At 46.7% G+C, this 21500-nt stretch overlaps 2 protein-coding genes across 2 annotated transcripts in view; both read left to right on the top strand.

The window, feature by feature from the left end:
- The window catches only part of LOC144179852 (uncharacterized), a 54939-nt gene extending 45288 nt beyond the window's left edge, over positions 1-9651 (top strand). Inside the window, exon 7 of the mRNA XM_077708279.1 lies at positions 8549-9651. Coding sequence (XP_077564405.1) covers positions 8549-8952 — 404 coding nt within the window. The 3' untranslated portion in view covers positions 8953-9651. The remainder of the gene's footprint in view (positions 1-8548) is intronic.
- On the top strand, positions 9562-20829 carry LOC144178739 (uncharacterized). Its single transcript, XM_077706819.1, has 3 exons — positions 9562-9697; positions 12759-13247; positions 18667-20829. The coding sequence occupies exons 2-3, from the start codon at positions 12857-12859 to the stop codon at positions 19107-19109; spliced, it is 834 nt and encodes a 277-aa protein (XP_077562945.1). The 5' UTR covers positions 9562-9697; positions 12759-12856; the 3' UTR covers positions 19110-20829.
- Positions 20830-21500: the final 671 nt, after the last annotated feature.

The following is a 21500-nucleotide window of genomic DNA, read 5'->3' as shown; positions in this document are numbered from 1 at the left end:
GTCCTTCATTTTGCACGTGGGTGGTCACGCCAGTACAGTGGAGCTAATAATCTTCCGCTAATAATCGCCCAAATCGCCGTGACTCACATTGGCGCAGACTTTTTTACCTAGCGCCGAACAGCGAATCTTATTTAGGGAAGTTCGACCACGGTTAATGTGAACGCCTTGTATGCGAAATGCGCACTTCTTAACACGACCGCGCAGAGGAAACTGCCGGCAGTGAGTTGCTGGTACGAGCGAAACAAGTGTGATGGCGTGTCTGTAGCGACCAATCTCTCCAGCGTCATTTCTGAGCTATTCGCCGCGAGCTCGACATGTAGGTGGCGACAGCGTCGCGCTGCTAGTGTGGATACTCTGCTGAGCGGCCCGTAAGAATGCACACTGTGGGCGCGCTTCGTGCCTTTTTCCCGCCGTATGTGCGCACGAAAGGTGCAAACAAGAGTGGTATGCTGTAGTTCGGTTCCTCAACGTTCAATGTATAGCATGGAAGTGGCAGTCAGTTTTCATTACTACGTCAAAAAAGCGACGACTCATCGGGAATCTCAGAACGGCCATAATTGTGACAATGAACTTGTACGCTGTGGCTCGTAGCAAGCTCGATCTTTCCAGACTATGGCTTTGAGCCATCAATAAAAGCTTTAATAGAAACAAATCAGGAAGCCTCGATCTCTGAAAGTCAGTTTACAACGGCAATCTCAATCGCTTTCACTGGTAGCATGACGCATTCTTGCATTTGTGGGATGCCCTGAAATGGTAACGCTACTTAACTGCCCCGAAATTCTTTCTAATAACTTACAATATTTTTTTTTGTGTTCAAAAGGCAACATAAAATTACTGAATTTTGATCAGCGCAGAGATATAAATGTAACTGCTCTTACGGGTCTTTTAAGTGAAATTTTAACGATTCTGAAGGAAGGTTTGATGAATAACGGTTTCGGATCACTTATTTACGGCTTGCGTTCCAAGTTAACTTGCGAATTGAATTGTCAATGCACGCAGTACAATCAACATCTCATGTTTAGCTAGGTTTTCGCAAAGTGACAAGCAGGTTTACAGTGTGCAAACCAAGCTTCTGGGACCTCACAATGAGCATGAATTTTCTGTTACGGCTGCTCTGTTGACTATTTGCGTTCCTTTTAAAATCTAACAGGTGCCTGCAACAGCGAGATGTGTTTGCATTCTTGCGTATAAGGTCGCTTACGAACCCTAAAGATGGCAATAAATGAAGTTGCGCTGTTGCAGATGTAGTGAAACGTTTCCTTTTTATTTCTCATTGCGAATCAGCGCAACGGGTTCCCGGTAACTACTTTGTTTTGTAAACTGAACATCGCCTTTGCCTTGGCATTTAATTCTTGGGGATTGGTCAAAAAATTAAATTCTGTTTTGTTTTTTTTTCGGAAAGGGGGGAACGGGGGGGGGGTACTACCAACATTGCAGGAGCAGCGAGAAGAGAACGCATGTAACGCGAAATGCCAAACTATGGTGATCAGTATTACTTACAATCGAAACTATACTAGGCGTCGTGTTCTGTAGGGGTGAAAAAGCAGTACGTATTTTCAAAACTGATTAACCCCCCTTTGGTCTGGGATTGTCCAGGAATTATGGCTCGCCTTTTTCAAAATTGTATTGAAAGCAAGCATTGTGGGAAAAAATTAAAAAAAAACAGCGGGTCATGGCACACACCCCTCACACATGTGGGCAACAACATGCATTATATTACGTGTTTTCTCCTCTTTCTTTAAACTTAGGTCCACCTTAAGAGGTTAAGACGTGATCATATTAGGCATTTGGTTATGCTGAGTGAGACACGTTTCTGGACAAGGTGATTCATGTCGGATTTGAAAATGATACATATGAAAATGACACACGAAATGCCCCATGACAGACGCAAACTCACAACTGCTTAATTTTGCCGAAAAATCCCCCCTAAATACTCTTGCGCATCCATAGAAACGTATTTTAAATAATATGTAAAATTTAAATAATACGTAAAATAAAGTGTCATTTATTTGGTATGTCAGCAGCGCAAAGTTTGTCAGTGCTTTAATAGGAATGTTCAAAGCGTCCGAAAGCTGTCAGGTTTGCCCATAAATTCTGTTTCCAACCCGCGAAGGCGGTGGGCCACCTGACACGCGCTTTCTTCTGATGGGAGTTGCATGGCAAGACGTACGACTTTTTTTATCATCAATTGATCTTTATTTTCTTAATTATGGGCGGGTGATCGTCATTGCCTTTACTTGCAATGTACAATGACGCTGCAATGCAATGACGCTGTTGTTGGCTGCACCAACAATCAGCGTAAACGCAAAGTGCTCATACAAGAAACGTGCAAAGTGCACCACGACAAAAGTGCCTGCTTGTGTGGAGTATATTCGCTGCACAAATTTCCAGCGTCGCTTGAGGGCCACTGGGATTGGGTTGTCGCACCGAATCAGAGACTTTGAACCTAGCAAATTTGCGAGAGTAAGCGCGATCGTACACTGCTTAAGTTGGAAGCGCTCTTTCACCCTCATGCTCAATACGTATCGCAAGTTGCTGTTCTCTGGAGGTATTCTTTGCTCATTTCATCGACTGGAAGCCAACAACAATCAACCCGACACCTATGCTGCAGCTCAGGTATGCGAAAAAGGAGAGTCGGAAGCGATATAGTAGTGTCGCGGTGGCGGAGCACACCTGGTCGTGTCGATAAATCGCCGTTCGCGGTTCCCACCTGCCAACGCAAAAGTTCTCTCGAGCTAACAAACGGCCATGAAATCTTGGTGTACCTGATACATTGCTTCTGTTTTGGTAGCAGGAAATAGTGTTATGCGGCGGCAAATATTGCTAAACATATTTTACTTTTATGAGCATGTGACGTATATGACCTGCACAGCTAAACCGAATATACCAGGGAATGGTTAAAGAACCAACTCCTATTCGCACGCACTGGCTGCAGGAGGCCATGCTTAGCAAATTGCCCTGCTGCGCAACCAGAGGCACTCCCTGAATCTGTCAACCAACTGACTTCTGAGCGTACGTAGGAGGCATTCACAGGAGACATATTTGCCACCCCATAACACTATTTTCTGCTACCAACGTAGTAGGGGCAACATATTAGGTACACCAAGATATCACGGCCGTTTGCTTGCTCAAAAAAACATTTCAGTTTCAACGGCAGGTGGGAACCGCGAACAGCGATTTACCAGCACGACCGGGTGTGCTCCACCACCATGACACTATTTCGCGTACCTGAGCTGCAGCATAGGTGTCGAGTTGATTTTTGTCGGCTTCCCGTCAATAAATTGGACGGAGAATAATACCCGACTATATGACTGTATACATGACTGTATACATGTAGCCTGCCGTTCGTAAATCGGATGCCGTAAAATGTATAGCGTCAAATAAAAAAATTAAGCGCAATAAAGGACGCAAAACAACCACCAAATTGCATGTCAACTATTGCAGAGATGTGTAATTCTATATTTACATAACACAACATAGATAATTGATTGATTGTAGGGTTTAACGCGCCGACGCAACGCAGGCGATGAGGCGCGCCGTAGTGGAGGGCTCCGGATTAATTTTGACCACCTGGGGATCTTTAACGTGCGCCGAAATCTCGTACACACGGGCGTTTTTGCTTTTCCCCTCCATCAGAAAAGCGGCCGCCGCGGCCGGGAATCGAACCCGCTACCTCGTGCTAAGCAGCGCAACGCCTTAGCCACTGAGCCACCGCGGCGGGTCACAACATAGATAGCCACATACGTGGTGCGCGGCCGAACTATTTACATGCGATCGTCACTGACGGTGTTGGTTATATCTGCTGCAGGAGCCGGACACCTACAGCCAGCGGGCCGAATGTGGCCTGGGGGGCGGTGTTATGCAGCCCCCAGCACGTCGCCAGAACCCTCACACCGCGGAGGAAGAAGTATTTGAGGAGGAGAATCTGCTGGGCTGGGACAGTGCGGGCAGGTGGCGCGGCAATGTCACTGTCTGGCGAGGAGGAAATCCAGCTTGAGGAGCAGCACAACAGATGGCGCGTCAAGCGCGTTCCCATAGTTTGCATGTTCTTCTAAGGACGTGACACATAAAAATCGTAATATCATCGAATATATTGCGAAAATTGACAGATTTCCTTCTATAAAATAAATAAATATAAGTGCTAGACATTTTAGCAGCATTTATTCATAAATACTGCCTTAGGTACAGGCCGTACCGCGCTTGAAACGAAGCACTAGAAGGAACCCCGGAGCAGACGATGCCTGCCGACACCGCCTTTCCACCAAGAGTGGTTCACTCGCGCCTCTCGCGGGCTTCTCAGATTTCTGCGCGCTTTTCATGTTGCACAGATAGGGTGGCGATGTTAAGACAGTTTAAATATTAACTAATGGCATATAGAGGATAAGAACCATCAATAACTGGAACTAATGATACCCAGATTCTCAACCACAAGTTTTTTATTCTTGGTTTCGTGTTCTAAAAAATCAAAGCCTCTTCGTCTTGCAACAACAATGTTTGAAATGCAAAGATTTCTTCGGCCGCAAACTGACTCCAATGAAAACCCAGTCGTGGGAGGCATTCGTCGGCGTCGCCTGCCCACGTTGCTCTGACTGATCTTTAACCGGTGGACTTTACCATTTGGTGCCTTGCGACATAGGGCACGCCAGAGCCGTGCCCGGCGCCGTGACTTCATCGCGCCGCTGGAGCAAGCCCTGTTGTGCCTCTTCAATAATTCTTGCTCCGTGCCCCACCCCTTCCCCTGTCACTAACAATCCGACACGCCAGTTTGGACTTGAAATAGTGTTTGACGGGGAGACAAGGGCAGAAAATTGTTCGCTTCCATCTGCATTGTTCCCCATGTTCGCACTTTTCCAGATTATTGTCAAATCTTATTGGCAATCCACTGATTTTTTTCTGTTTGCCTTCAAAGCCCCCCTCCCCTCCCACCTGATGTGCCATCCAGCCCTCCGCCGTGTCGACTTCATGCAACTCAGCACTGCACCTGAATACGTTGCCGACCCTTATTCTAGTCTGTTAAGTGTGAATTGGGTATATAGGATGCAAGAGCGCAATTAAATAAAGTGAGAGCAAACAAAGAAATGGAATATCCACTCAGTTCTCCCGACCACTTTGTTTTACGGCTACTACTTTCGGAATCACAAAACAGATTTCACGCTTCTGACGCTCGCTGCATTTTTTCACTGAGCCACGCAATGAAATGGCAAGCTAGCGCTGCACCATGTAGACATAACGGTGACGAAAACCAGCAGCATTTAATGAAAGTACACGCGTAGTGCGCATGCACGTACGCAAAAGCGCGGGGCACCGCTGCTGATGAGCCTGCAGTTCGCCCGACTCACAAACTTTTATGCACGATAATCGCCTATTCCGTTACTTCTTTTTTTTGATGCTGTTGAAACGTCCTTGTCTCCAAGTGTATCAGTTTGAACAAGAAGCTTTTACTTCAAATTTCATTTCATGCGGCCATTGATCGGTGAGCCTGCAAGTGGCGAAGTGCCGTCACCATCCCAGCACTTTTTGTTGACGCTGTAAACGTACCCCCACGGGACCCTACTCCATGCGATTTACGGCACCAAATACTCGTCTACTTGCAATTTCTGTCCAACGCCCTGTACACTGTACCACCAGATTTGGGAGTGCCAGAAGACCCCAGGCTTTGCCCCAATGACCCCCCCCCCTTCTACAAGCAGTGGGCAAACCGCCTGATGAGCCCAGACCTTGGGATCCAGCGTGGGCTGGTGAAGGCCTGGACTGCCAGCCAAGCTCAGGGTATCCCGGAATAGGGAAGCCCCCCACCAAGCGGGTGCCCTAACATCTGCACCAGCTTGACAGATTTATTCATCATCATCATTAACGCTCCAAAGCTTTTTTTCTAAAGCCAAGTTCATCTCCGGAAGAGATCGGACGCGTCGGGGATGGGCTGGTGACCGTGTCGCAAAACAATCGGGAGTGTCGAAATTTTGCAGTGCCCCCTGGGCAGCGCAGGAGCCCTATAAGAATGAGAAAGTGACTGTGTTGTCCGTAACCGTGCTATCTCCAGGTGTCACGATGATTCAGTTCACAGTCGAGCTCCCAAAGGATAAAGCGCAGAGGGAATGGGATGTCGAGCTGCATGCTGCAATTGTTTATTGCAGGAAGCCGAAAGGCTTCAACAAGCCATCGTAAATGCATGTTTGCCCTCTGAGTGACTTGTAGAATAGGCTCTCTGGCTTTGCGAAACTGAAGTGGCTTGGTGCGTCATTCTCTATGTTTGCAGGCATCAGTGTCATCTGCAAGACCCTGCTCTGCTGAGACGAAAGGACAGGGCTAGAGAGGCCCAACATCTGCAACCGACATGCTCATGATCTTCGAGTTCATTTCGCATGACCTAGCAATCAAATCGTCTCCTCCCCATAGTCATCTCGACTTTTACCAAGTGTCTGAGCTTAGCCATACTATTTGCGAATGAGGGCTGTATCGACCGTTCAACACAGACAATAGGCCATGCTTGAAATGTAGTTTAGTGGTTACAATTGACGGTTGCCTAGCATATTTTGTTAGGACTTTGTATGTTGCATGTGTCATTGCTGCCATCATCATTAGTTGAGCTTGTTGTTCATTTGTTACGAACTGCTCTTGTTTCCTGTTGCTGGTTGTCCTTGTTCAAAGACATGAAAAGTCACCACTCATAGCAAAGTCGTGTTGTTTCGCTCACTGAATGTTTCTAGTTTACTCTTAAAATTCTATGTACAGTAATTTACCAACCAAGAAACTCAATGACCACAAATATTTTAGTTTCATAAATGAAACGCCTGAAATGAGTAAAGGTAGCAAAGTGGTCTTTTGTAGCTACCCCCCAGACGCAGTGTTGTCATTGCTGTAAACAGTTGTTTCCTACACCATTTACAAGATCCATCAGTTATGCTGTTTCCACCTCCATATATTCACGTTATGCAGCCTCTGCATCATTAATGCCATGAATGATAGTCAATGAACTTCAGCCAGCTTGCTTCTTTAAAGGACATTTGAACGGCAACATGTAGAAATGTATGGCTGCTGAAGCGAGCACTCTTGAAGTAAATTTGTGGGTTCATCTAGCTTTGTCCAGTATAATGCAATTTGTCACATGTTTAGGAAACCTGAGGTCTCGCACTGGTCTGGTTTATGGAAGTGCCAGCTGTTATGTTTGGAACGTGCCACTCTTCCATGCCTGACATGCATTTATGTGCACATAAAACTGAAAAAAGACATATATTTAAGTTTACTGTGGAATGGTCTGGTTCAAAAATGACATCAGGCACCTGCATTCCCTTTGAGTGTCCCATGTAGGTTATTGTCTGTTGTTCCCATGACAACTGTATACACTTATTTTGCTAGGAAGATTGCATGCTCTTGAAAGCAGTCTCTTTTGCAACACCAAAGAAACTGTGCCTACACGCTACTGTGCGAAAGTGTGTGCAACAATGTGTGAAAGATGGCATGTGCCCCAGTTAATGTATGCCTGTATAATTCAAATATAGATCACCCCCAAGTAGGCCTTTTGTCATTGCTAGGAGCCACACGAAGGTAAACGATTATCGTCTGGACATGACGGGCTGTGTTGTAATAACTTCATGCGGGCCACTCTTAGTTGCTCGTGTGGGTCAACTTTTTTGGTCATGACAGCAGTCTGACTTCTCTACTATCTGTGGTACCTTTGAGAAAAGCAGTCGACATATAACTGGATGAACATGGCACACATTTTTCATGTTTTAAACATTTGTGGCAATGTTCAAACTAGAATTGTGATCATTGGGCAAAAATGACTGTTCCAACTTCATCGTATTGCATGCTTTGCTCTTGAGAAGCAGCGCACACGAAGGCAACAGCTGTGCTTCTTTCTTGCTACTTGCTGTCATTCCACGCTATAGGATAACCTGATACATGGGCATGTTATCCTCGCCGAACTTGGTGAACACTGCCAAAATTCTAACTTTGGTGGAACTAGTAGAGCAGCCATGCTTCCCTCAGTTTTGTCACAACTGCTGTTTGTAAGTCTTTGAAAACTTTTTTTTGTTTGAGAGGTATTTTACGCGGAAGTCGGGAGTAGAGGTTGAGACAGGAACATATCAATGAAGTGACGTGAACTTGCTTAGAAAGAGCCTGTTGAATTGAGTGTCTGCTTGGTGAGGTATGCATTTTGGGACACTAGTTGTGTGGCAAGAAAATGCGTAGAACTTTTGGAATTTTCGGGTCTCCAACTTTGCAGCTTTCAGCACAAAGAGTGATATTGGAAAAATTTTATTGCGAGCGCTCAATGTACCATTCCTGAACGAACCACGATTTCTAGATTTTAAAAATACTCCCGAGTGAAAGACTGCCAAGCCAGTCTGAAAGAGGAAGGCTTGCCTGCATTGCTAGGCATCGCCCAGGCACGTTAGGTCTGAGGAAAGCGGCTTGGCTGGCTTAAGCAGAGACGCTCCCTCCTCTTTTGTGCTGGTCCTTTCCCCTGCGACCTTCTTCTGGTGCACCCCTACTGCGTTTGCCCAAGGAAAGGCCCTAAGTGTTTCCCTCTCTTTCCCTATTGCAGGTTCCTCTTCTCCCTCCCCAGGTGGTCACAGGGTGCAGCGTGGCCCTCAACTGAGCAGTCGCCTGCTGCACTGCCAACAGTGCAGGTACAGGACACTGAACCTGGGTGATCTGAACAGGCACTGGCGCAAGCACATGGGCGAGCGCCCCTTCCCATGCAGCCAATGCGGCAAGGCCTTCGTAAAGAACAGCGACCTGGCGAGGCACGTGCGCATCCACACAGGCGAGCGCCCCTACCAGTGCCACCTTTGCCCCAAGGCATTCGCCCTGAGGGCCACACTGCTGGACCATGTGCGCACCCACACGGGGGAGAGGCCCTTCCAGTGCCGCTTCTGCCCCGAAACCTTCACATTCCGCCTCCAGCAGAAGTCACACGAGGAGAAAGAGCACAGCCACCGCCCGTAGTGAAGCAGGAGGGGAAGGGCCCCGTGGGGTGTGTTCGCAGACACTTGCTCCTCCAACGAGGTCAGAGGGAAGTGAGCCCTTTTTTGCCGGTCGTTACAGAGAAGGGTTGTGCAGCACACCGAAGGGGGATCACAGGAAGACAGCCTGTTTCGTCTTACTACGGCACCTGACTCCAAAGTGAAGATTTCCACATTTGTCATCACATCGTTGCCTCACCAGCCAGGTGGCCATGCACTGGTCCATGCTAGTGCAGGAAGTGTGATTGTGGGTTGGAACTGTGGCAGACAGCGGCACCCTGTGTTGGTCATAAGTGTCTCATGACGGGGGCTGGCCCTCTAGGGCTGATTGCCTACTTGAACACACACTACTGCTCTGCACAATCAATTGAGCAATAATATGGGAGTTGTGATGAGTCACCAGTCTATACAGCACCTTGCTCCGACTGAAGATTTCCACGTTTGTCATCACATCGTGGCCTCACCAGCCAGGTGGCCATGCACTGGTCCATGCCAGTGCGGGAGTGTGATTGTGGGTGGGAACTGTGGCAGACAGTGGCATCGTGTGTCCTTCACAAGCATGTCAGGATGGCGGCTGGCCCACTAGCGCTGAGTGCCAACTTGAACAGGTGCTTCCTTTCTGCAGAAAGAAACGAGCAAGGTGGTGGAAATTGTGATAAGTCGAGAATCATACGCATATAAGTGCATGCGTATGTGACTCGTGTAATTTCCCTCTGGACCTTCTGTCGGTAAGCAGCAGCTGGCGTCCAGTACTTGTTCTTTGTGCTGCTTGTACAGATACTTTTAAGGGGCAGCTACACAGACTCAGAGTGAGGGAACTCGATAGACATGATCCCATTGTGATGGGGCCTTCTGTTGGTAAACAGCAGCTGATGTTCACTCCTGGCTGTGCGCAACTTGTAAAGATAATTTTGAAGGGCAGCTAGAAACATTGAGGAATAAAGAAGTGACGAGACAAACTGGCGACCAACTACCCACTGAAGTTTGTTCCCAGCCTTTCGCAAATGAATCGGACAAGCCAGTGCTAACCATAATGAAAAAGAAAAAGAGAGAAGGGGCGCTAAGTGCATGCTAAAAATACCAAGCACTTGCTGTAGGGATAAAAAAAAGTCATGTTCTCCCCCCACCCTTTTTCGATATGGTTTGATTCCATTTCCTTGACACATTTGGCAAATGGCAAAAATACACATCAGGGGCAGTTGGCATCATTGTGTGCCTGCATAGTGGTAGTGAGCAGTATTGTTTGCTGAGGCAGCCTTAGCCTTGCATACACCTGTCCCTGATTGGCCCTTCTAAGAGACAGCATATTGTATCAAGACATGCTAAGCTGCCACTCATCTCTGAGTCTTGTTTTTCAATCCCTTGGTTTTTCTTGTTGACCCTTGTATTTTTTTGTATAATGCATTTCCAAGAACCTTAATGGCCGCTAGTGTTTGTTTTTTTCCTTTCATAAATATTGCCTGAACAGAGTTAAGGGGGCAGAAGAGGGCCTCTTTGTAGCTGCATGTTAAGATACAGTGTCATCGTTGCTCAGTTTCCACCCCCCCCCTTTAAGTCCTCCATTTCCACCTTCATATCTTCATGTTATGCGATATCTGTGTCATATATGCGATGAGTTAAATGAATTTTTAACTGCAGCTGGCTTTCTTCTCAAAAAGACACCTGAACTGTGTTGTTGCCTAATGCAGAAATGTGCAGGTCCTGAAGGCAGCACTTAATGCAGAGTTTGATGCAGGTTCTATTAGCATAAAAACGATTTGTTGGGTTTTTTCTAGTAAACCTGAGGTCGTGCACTGTTCTGGTTTGTGGAAGTGTGAGCTGTCACGTTAGAAGCCGGCCAAGTATCTGTGTCTGACATCCATGGACAAGCACACACCATAAAAATAGCCACGTTAAAGTTTACTGTGGAACGAGCTGGTTTAAAACGACACCTGGCACCTGCTTTCTCCTGATTTTCCCATGTGGCTTATCATGTGTTGTTCCATTGGTAATTATATAAACTTACTTCATCTGGAAGCTTGGCTGCTGCCGAAAGCTATAGTTTTTGCAAGGACGGTTCTTAACCATGTGCCACCTGAAGAATATATTCCTATTTTTTTCGAATGTACCTTGGCCGCCTGCTCCTTGTGTGGAGCCACATGAGGGCGAGAAATACCAACTGGACATGCCAGGTTTGATAACTTCATGTGGGCGTCCTTTGGTTGCGACTATGGGTCGACTTTTTTCGCTCATCATTGGAGGCTTAACTCTTGCATTGGGTGGTATTTTCCACAAAAGCAGTCAGGTCAACCTTTAAACATGCATATGGTATTTTTATTCAGGTTTTAAACTGTTGGGTCAGTATCAAACCATAATTTTATACATGGTGCAAACATGTTGCTTTGCTTGTTTTTGCCTGTTTTTTATATTGCCGTTGAAGTATTTATTGCCTCTTGTAACAGGCAACTCTGTGTTAGCATTAAAGAACCGTAACTGTTTCAGTCTAATGCTACCGCATGCTTTGCTGTTATGAAGCAGTGCACAGGAAGACGACAGCTGTTTTCCCTTTCCTTCCACTCACTGTCATCTCAGGCTGTAGGATGACCTGATAGCTGTGCACAGTGCATGTTATCTACATGGAACATGGGCAACTTTGCTGAGGCACTCAGCCTAGCCATAGCATTACAGTGGCTGTGTTTTGTTCTGTTGCAGCATACATTTGGTTTTAAGTCTTTACAACTGGCTCTGTTTTGTTTAATCAGGTGTGTGTGCGTGAAAGACTGGCATGCGGTTTGTGGGAGGAACAGCTACGACAAGGTGTCTTAAACAGGGCTGGATGTATTCAGCATTCTTTTGGTCGGAGATGCTTTCGTGGCCGCAGCAGTGTGGGCTGAAAATACCGAGAATTATTAATTTTTGGGCGGGCATGAGCTTAGTAACTGTCAAGGCAAAGCATGGCGATATTTCATTTTGAGATAGGTTAAAGCCAGGCTATTCCCATGCACTTCCGGACATTGAGGAAATGTGTTGATGTGCTGTGCTTCATTCTTAAACTGACCTGAAGGATACCACGCCACCTTTATTTATGAAGGCAGTCTATAGAATCGAGTTTTGAGAGCAATCATAAGCAAACATCGTGGGCCTTTCACAAACTTTGGCACTGAGGCTCGCAGACAGGCTGTGCATTAAACCCATGATTCTAAGAATTCCCGAGGGTACTCAGTCCAAACAGCAGAGCACCTTTAGCAGTTGCTCACAACAGAGGGCGCATTCGAAGTGAACTGGCAAATGGCACTGCGTGTCCACACAGGGGAAGGGAATCTTGCCAAAGTGTGTTGCCAGGTGAGATTGCTTTAGTGCGAAAGCACTAGATGTGCCATTCCTGAGCAGGCTGTGAGACTGAAGCCTGTGAAGCCTCTTGATTGACATACTGCTGAGCCATCGAAAAAGGGCAGGGCCCGTTTTGTGGCACGTGCACAGCCACTAGCCTGTTCCCAATGAAAACGCGCCCTCGTCCTTCGCGCTTGTTTTTCCTGACCATGGTGGCTGCTTTTCTGATGGAGGTGAAAAGCAAAAACGCCCACGTCTACGAGATTTCGGCGCATGTTAAACATCTGCTGGTGGTCAAAATTAATCTGGCGTCCTCTATGGCGCGACTCATTGCCTGCGTTGCATCGGCTTGTTAAACCCTACAATCATTCAATCAGTCGCGTTTGTTTTTAGTTTCCACTTCTAACTCGCTGTTGATGCGCTGCCACCACATGTCCCGGGGTATGGTCTATCAGTGCTTCCCTCTCTCCCCCCATGCAGGTCCTTCGTGCTGTTCTGCCTCCTCCGCGGGTGACCTCAGGGAGCAGCATGGCCCACCTGCGGGTCGTCATCTGCTGCACTGCCCGCAGTGCAGCTTTATGACATTGCATCCAAGCCTGCTGAAGAGGCACCAGCGCAGACATACGGGCGATTGCACCCACCAATGCAGCCACTGCGGCAAGGCGTTTGTGCGGAAAAGCCACCTGGTCGACCACCTTCGCGTGCACACGGGCGAGCGCCCCTTCCAGTGCAGCCACTGCGGAAAGGCCTTTGTGCGGAAGGGTCACCTGGATGTCCACCTGCGCATCCACACGGGCGAGCGCCCCCACCAGTGCCACCTGTGCCCGAGCGCCTTTGCCAAGAAGAACACACTGGACAGGCACGTGCGCATCCACAGGGGTGAGAAGCCCTTCCGCTGCCGCTTCTGCCCCACAGCCTTCACATACCGCCTTGAGAAGAAGGCACACGAGGAGAGGGAGCACTGCAACCGTTCGTGTGTGTGAACACTTGGCCAATGTGACTGGAGGGGAGCGAGGGGACTGTGGCAACTGTTATGATGCAAGCGATGTAGCCAACATGCGGGGAGCTTGGCGGTGCATAAAGAGGGCCCATTATTTTTAATTTTATCGAGAGATGAAACTTGCCTCTGTGAAAATTTCCTAGAAGGAGACATTTATATAGGCAAAACATTTACAAACTATTAAATCTGGTGGCAATGTTCATTCTGCCACCAGATGAGATGTTCAGTCTTGTGGCAATGTTCATGTAAGCAATCGAATGCTTGAAAAAAGATGCGACTGAAGCACGCCTTTTATTCTTGATGGCACATGCCACTACTTTTTGCTCTGGTGAGCCAACGTAGCGAAGGCCTCTTTTTCACATACTCGACAACTGAAGAGATGAGCGGCATTCCATCCAGTTAATGCTTCCAAGTGATGGCCACACTAGCGCTTCATCCGTCACCTTTTCGTGGTAATGAGCAGCGACAGCTAGGTTCTGCACTGCCCACCTCTGAAATGATGCCTTTCGTCAACGTGCCCAACACACTGAACTCCTGTCTATATCGACGTAGTCTGCAAAGGAACTCCATCCCAAAACGTCCACCATGGGGGATTGAGATTGCTTTTACTTGATCGAACTTTCCTCTCCTTTCAGGAGGGGACGTAGCCTTGTGCGTAAGCAGCGGGGCTGTTTCCCTGGCTGTGCGCCAGGCCCCAAAGGCTCGGGCACTTCGTGTTCGAATTGATGGGCTTTTCAGTACATAAGCTTCTATAGAGACTCTGCCGAACCAAATTGTGCAGTGTGAATTATCCGTAAATTCGAAATATTGAAGTTTGATTTAACGAGCTTTAGCTGTATTATGAAAAAGGAAAAACTGGGCAGCTGCCATGACTCCCTTCATGTCTTCTATTTTTTAGCAAGTGGCAAAAGTTTAGTGGCAAAAAGAAACTTCACTGGGTAGTTAGCATCAGTTTACGTCTGTGTTGTGCAAACTTGTGTATGAGGGACCGAAAAATGAAGCTAGTGGGCTAATCAAAAAAAGAAAGGAACTTATTGTGTGTTGCCCAGGTCAGGTACTTAGTGCTGGACTGCGGAAAGGGCGAGCTTGGAAGTGGAGAAACATGAAAATGGTAATTTCTGTCAATGGTAACGTGCTCCAAATGAGTACGACAACGGTTGATTTTACACATTCCATGTTGCAGGAAAATCGCGAAGCAGAAATTTCGAAAGGATAAGTCACCATCGTGTGGCTCTGATTGTTACCAAATCCATTCTGTATCTTGGTCCTGGCAGAAGGAATAAAACCATTGTTGCTTTTGTAGGCTTCCTTGACTAGTTATTTTCCGCATTTGCTAGGGTGTCTATTGGTAAACTAGCACCCCATACCTTACTCCAACTTCACTGGTTGTTTTATTTTCGAAGTGGGCCTACAAAAGGTTCAATAGGTATTCTTCCATCCACCTTGTAAAAAATTTTCTTTTGAATGGAGCACAAGGGTAGTTGGGGCATTTTTCAAGTCTTTATTCCAACCCAGCATATATGCTTGAATTTGTGACAACGTAGATTGGCAGGAGTCAGAGCACACAGGTGTTCACTTTGATGAAAGGAGGTCTTGAGTACTGACTGCTCATACCTTGAACACCGTAGCCAGTTCTTCAAACCCAAGTTCAACTCATTCCAATACCTTTATGAGTGCTTACTAATGTTTTAGTTAACCACAACCACTAACCACTCCAGCATGGGGCATTAGGGACTGAACTTCCAGCCAATTCCTGCATTGCCTAAATGTGCGGCAACTTGGTCGCAGAGCAGTCGCATACTTGCTTCAATCCCACGAAGGCTTTCGTAAAAGTTCAGGCATATTCGGAGTTCAAGGCCCAAGGTGAACCTCTTTGGGCAACTCCAAGTGGAGTGCACGCGTGAAGAGCTGTGGAGCACACCCGATGTGGGCTTGAGGTTGCTAATGTTTGACAAGCATTTGACTGTTTAGTCTTCATATGAGATGTGGGGTCATCGCCACGCCGTACAGGCTTGAGGTTGCTAACGTTTGACTAAAATTTTATTGTTTGGTCTTATGAGATGTAGGGTAATTGCAGTGCTGATCTTGATTACACTCAATGCCAGGCTGCTCTTGATAGAATAAAATCCAAGAGAATGTAGTGGCTTCTTTTTGTCTAATGAAGTGCAATCCGTTTTGTGTGGGATTGGCTAGGATGGATGTTCGACACGGGGTGAAAATCGGGCTGTTCTAAACAAAATGGCGGAGGTCGGGTTGTGTAGAAAGCTTGCTGTATGGGTATCTTGGTAGAAGCTTGTGGGGTAAAAGACACTTTCGAAGAGTATCAGGGGTGTAGGCTGTGGTGGCATATTAGAATTTAGCAATATCTCTCTGGAACGTGGGGCTACATGAAGGCCCGGTAATACATCTGAAGGGGTGACATATTGGTGTTGTTACTTTTTGGCATTTTGTAGTGGATATAAGACACAAGGCTGGGGCTAGCGTGGCAGGTGTACCGTGTATGGAGAAAAGAAGAGTTTAGGAGAGTCCCTGCCATCACTTCTACTGAAGCTGGAAATGAAATTTTTGTAGCCCACCCTTATTTGCTTGTTCATAGCTTCCTGTTCATTGGTTTGTATTTTCCTTCGCAAATTTGAATTTGTGAAGGCAAACTGCCTTTGCTCGCTTTACTGTTGTCTGCTTTGTCTCTGCCTGCCGATGAATGGCTATCGGCGGCCTTCGCCGCCGTTGCTAGGACGCAGTTTCTAGTGCCCTTCGCTGGACATGCAAAGCTTACGTGGCTTCGTGCACTCATTTTCCAATGCGCTGGTAGCAATCGGGGCCTCTTTCAAGCTTTCTTTCCACCGTTTTTCTGTGGGAAACAGTGGAGTGGCAGTGTTTAAACTCTCCTGGGCTGCACTGCATGTGGCCTGATTCCCACCGCAGGCAGTCGGTACGAACGGTTGTACTTTTTCGTCGGAGGTGGTCAGTATGAGTGGATGAGAGGATTGGGTGGGTAATATTTTTCGGTCTCTTGAATAATTAGAGAATCAGTGATGGTGCTGTAGAAACAGCTGGGTTGGGTCCATTTAGCGCACGAAACTCTAAGCTGGGGTAGGTCATTGCCAACATTGCTAGCAACATGTCGTCGCAGTGACGGGCTAGTCCAATGCTATTTATTTGGCAGAATAGTGTCAGTTTACATATGGATCTCTCTTCTTTCCACGTGAACAAGTCCCATGGAGCCTCAGCCTTCGAACTTGGTTGGTGGTATGGTGGTGCAGAGTGATGGGTTCCGCTTTGGTACCAGTTGTTATCCTGTCGAAACATATTTCACACAGGAAACATAGCGTACATTTGGCGAGCTGGCCTTCAGTGTTAACTACTACACATTTTGGTTTGTAATGCACTATAGGAAGTGGTTTTTGATGCATTGCTTGGAACTAAATTTATAGCTGATCAAACTTTGGTGGCACCAGTGGCAAGGAACCATTTTGAATGGTCATTTCAAACTCCGAATTTTAATGAGCTGTAACATTAGTTCCAAGCAATGCATCAAAAAACCACTTCCTACAGTGCAGTCATCAGTGTTCATAGTATTAGAAAATGTGAAGATTACAGTTTTGTGACTAACACTGTTTTGTCTATTGTTACTCCAAGAATGGTTGTGTTTTGTCTATTGATTTTGTCTATTGCTACTCCAAGAATACTCCAAGACTCTCTTATTATCTTGGAAACTCATTGACTGACTAAAAAATGGCATCTTTGAAATATCTGGCGAAAAAACGAGACTGGCAAGTTTCTTGGAGCTTAGTTGAAAATTAAACGAAATTGTCTGAAAACAGAACTTCAGCCTGCTTTCTTTTCCAGAAGATATTTGAGCTGCATTGTGAAACATGTGAAGGTGAAATGTGCAGCTCCCGAATTAAAAATTGAAATGTAGTGCTCTTGAATGAGCAAGTTTGAGTGTAAATATAGGTTCTTCTAATACTGAAATGTGTTGTTTCATTTTTTTAGTAAACTTGAGGAAACACTGTGTTCTGTGTTTGTGGCAGTGCGAGCTATTACCCTTGCAGTCAGCCAATATGTCATGTCTGACATGCATGGAGGTGCATGCAACACTGAAAAAAACGTGCACATTAAAGTTTACTATGGAATGGGCCGATTTAAAAATGACACCGGGCACTTGCATTTTCTTCCGAGTTTCCCACCAGGCTGACTGTTGTTCTCTACTTTGCTGGGAAGATTGCACGCTGTTGAAAGTTGTCTGCTGTGTTAGGAAATTATGCCTTTATGCTACTGCATGGCCATGTGTTACAGAAGGCACGTACCCTACTTAAGAATGTGTCACCTGAAGAACGTACTCCTAATTTATTCGACATATGCTGGCCCCGCATGGGCTCCTCCTCATTGCCAAGAATATCATGAAGGTGAAAAAAATACCAACTAAATACGGAAGGTTCTGTGGAGTGGCAACATCATGCGAACTGCTCTTATTCGTGACTATGGATTGACTATGGATAACTTCAGGCTTAATTACCCACCTTTGGGAATTATTATTGAAAAAAAAAAAACGCGGTCAGCCTGTGATAAAATGAATACAGTATGCTTTTCAGTTTTCAAACTTTTGGGCCAGTCATAAAACTGCAGTATGGTCCTTATAGTGCATACTTTTGCTTGTTTTTGCCCTTTTTTGTGTTGATGTTGTAGCACTTGTGGCCCGTAATAGGAGGCTACTTTGAGTGGTGGCAGACGGAGAACAATGGCTGCTTTAACTTAATCCCAGCACACGGTTTGCAGTTGAGGGGCGGGGCACAAGAAGACGACTGCCTTTTTTTCTTTTCCGCTGCATATCAGACAATTGTATAACCTGCTAGCTGAGCATTTCATGTACGCTGAGCTTAGTGAACACTAGCAAGTATTTAGTGTAGTGGAAATTGTGGAGCAGCCGTGCTGCATTAAGTTACACCGCACACTGTTGTTTTCAGGTCTTTCAACCTGTTTTTTGTTCCTTCACCGGGTTTCTGTGTGCGTGCGTGGAAGTCGGGCACAGTGGCTGAGGCAGGAACAGCCGCAATGAGGCAACATGAACTTGCTTGGAAAAGGCTGGTTGCAGTCAATGCCCCGCTAAGTGGGTGGTGTTTTTTGGGATACCAGCAATGTGGTTCGAGGAGACCCCTGGAATTTTTAACTCTCCTGCATTGGCATGAGCTGGGCATTTTTCAAGACCAAACACTGTGTCAGAGGAGATTTATTTGTTGCATGGGCTCCAGAAGCGGCGTTCCTAAACTAAGTAAGCCGTGATTGCAAATTTTGGGAACCCCTCTGAGGTACCAACTGCCAAGCCAGCAAGAAAAAGGAGGGCTTGTATGCGTTTCTAGGCAGTGCCTGGTGCATCAGAATGTGCAGAGGGGCTTGTGTGGCACCAACAGAGATGCTGTTCCTTCTTCTGCGCTAGTCCTTTCTGCTGGTGCACAGTCACTGTGTTCATCAGTGAAAGGGCTCTCACTGTTTCCCCCTTCCTCCCTGTCACAGGTCCTTCCACGGATGGCCACAGGGTGCAGCACGGCCCTCCACTAGGTCGTCGGCTGCTGCGCTGTCACCAGTTCAGCTACGTGACGCCGTCCTCCGGCAACCTGAACAGGCACCAGCGCACACATACGAGCGAGCGCCCGTACGAGTGCAGCCACTGCGGCAAAGCATTTCTGCAGAAGTGCAACTTGGACGTCCACCTGCGCATCCACACGGGTGAGCGTCCGTACCAGTGCCACCTGTGCCCCAAGACCTTCGCCCAGAGGGGCAACCTGGCCGGCCATGTGCGCACCCACATGGCTGGGCGTTCTTTCCGGTGACTCTTCGGCCCTGTGGCATTCGCACACTACCTTCAGGAGAGGACGTGGGGGGAAGGTGGTACAGCCACTCCCACTAGTGCAGCAGGAGGCGAGGAGAATGGTCCAGATGTGTTGCACAATGGCACTGCACGGAAGCAAGCTCCTGTTCGCAGATCCTTATGAAGCAGTGTTATGCAGCAAGTGCGGGGGTGAGGAACTTATAGAAAGAGCCCGTTTTATTTTTCGTTGAGACTTCACTTTGAGCGGAAATTACGTTTGTCATCATGTCAGTGCCTCCCCAGCTGGGTGAAAATTGTACCTCACTACTGTGGAAAATGTAGTTGTTGGAGGGACCTGTTGCAGGCAGTGCTGCTTGTATCAGTGATTGGCATCTTATTGCAAGCGCCTATTTGAACTCGTGCGGCAGCTTTGCACTTCAATACAGGCAAGAAGATACGCAAATTATTAAGGACTGGGAATCAATGTGTCACCATTCATATGTGTGCAAGCTCACATTATTCGCATGTGTTGCTTGTAATTTCCCACTGTAATGGTGCCTTCTGTCTGCAAACCACCAGTGCTTGTCATGTGTGCTTTTCTGCAAATACAGTTGAATGTCGTTACAAGAGGAATGGTTGTAAGAGACAGTTGGGTATAAGAGGCATTATTCACCCACATAGATGGCGGCCCTATCTTTCCCATTAAATTGACCTCTTCTATATGAGACATCAGAAGTAGAAGATAGTTGGTTATAAAGGACAAATTATCCTTGAATTTTGGTCAACAATCTCACTTGTAACAAACATTTTATCATTAGATGCGTTGCCACCATTCACTAACTGCAGTTGCGTATGCTGTGGAATCAAAGGGGAGGACATACGCCCACACTTGCTATTTATGATGACTTCAGCAAACACGCAGTGGCCACAGTCGCGAGTTATTATAACTTCAGCAAAGGCACGGTGGTTCAGTCAGCTGTGAGACGATAACGAGAAGCACTGCCAGTGGAAATGTGACATACAGAAGTGGTTAAAACTTAGCGCCATGCGTACGAGCGCAAGCGGGCTTCTGTCCAAGCCGAGAATATTGGGAGTGCACAGTGGGCTCTCCCAATGGCGTAGCTCCCAATACAGAAGCATCGCAGATGTTGAGCTCTGCAAGCGTGATAAATAGCCATAGCACACAGCAGAAGAAGCTGTGTGCTCTGGCTGTCATCAGGCTTGTGAACTCAACATCCACAATTCATCTTCCGTAAACACCGGAAGAGAAAGCTCATAGAAGCCGATGTGAAAAATAGTTGAAATATAGTCATGAAGCAAACAGATCAAGAAATTTCATGACTTCTGGGGGCAAAACATAAATTAGAATAAACCTTTTGCAACATGCTGTAGTGTTGTTCTTTTGAGCTTATTTTAGTCATACGGTGCCCACACTGAACTAGGGGCAGATCGTTTAGTGAGACCTCTCATATAACAGACAGAATCTGCTCCCCGGTGTCTCTTATAAAAGGGTTTAACTGCAGTTGTAAGGGTCAGGTGGAAACATTGAAATAGTGAGGGAACACGACAGACACAAACTGATGCCAACTGCTTGATAACGTTTGTTTCTACTGTTTCTCAAATGCATTGAACGAAGAAGCACAGACCATAATGAAAAAACTGGTGGAGCTTGCACTAAGTTGCGCAAGGCTTGAACCATAGCGAACTTGCAAGATTTCTTCCTACATGAGCACTGAAGGACACATTACCACGTATTTGTGCAAGTTTGAAATTTTTTATTTACATCATGCATGGTGGCACAAAACGACAGCTGGGGTTCAGTGGTGGCGCGTACATGCACAACGCATGTGTGTGTGGCGTTCCTGGAGTCGCTTCAAAGTTCCATCGAGCAGATGTTGTGCCAGCTGTGGCATTGCTGCTTGCTAGGTAATGCAAGGCGCTCCTGGGGGTTCTCGCCTTTCTTTTTTTGCTGCAGGCGCTGTGTGTGCCGGAACGCTGGGCAGTCGTCGCGAGGCACGTGTTCATGAGCGCTTGGCATTTTCTTGCTATTTTTAATTTACTATGCGCCACGCATTGCGACCAGTTGCAACAGCGCTGTTAAAACAAAGACAGAGGTGGGCACGTGTCGTTACTTTTCAATATGGTTACCAAAGACTGGTTTTATGTGCAAGGGAAACTGATGTTCCCAGCCACACTTTTGCAGTATGATTTGTTCCTATTTTTTATATTTTGCTTATGGCAGTAGTGGTCAGCTGGAAGCAGTGGATGCCTATGTGTTTCTTCAATTCCCTAATGTTTCTTGTTAAACCTTAGAATTTACGCAGAAATATTCAGCAAACTAAGTGTGGCTGCAACTTGTAGTTTTTTGTGGTATGAGTAGGAGAAGGAGTCAACTTCTCCTTTCTCCTTGCTC

Source organism: Haemaphysalis longicornis, unplaced genomic scaffold, assembly GCF_048455015.1.
Source record: "Haemaphysalis longicornis isolate Haplotype H1 unplaced genomic scaffold, Haemaphysalis longicornis Haplotype H1 scaffold_4, whole genome shotgun sequence".
NCBI classification, from domain to species: Eukaryota; Metazoa; Arthropoda; class Arachnida; order Ixodida; family Ixodidae; genus Haemaphysalis; species Haemaphysalis longicornis.
This window is presented reverse-complemented; position numbering and strand designations above follow the sequence as displayed.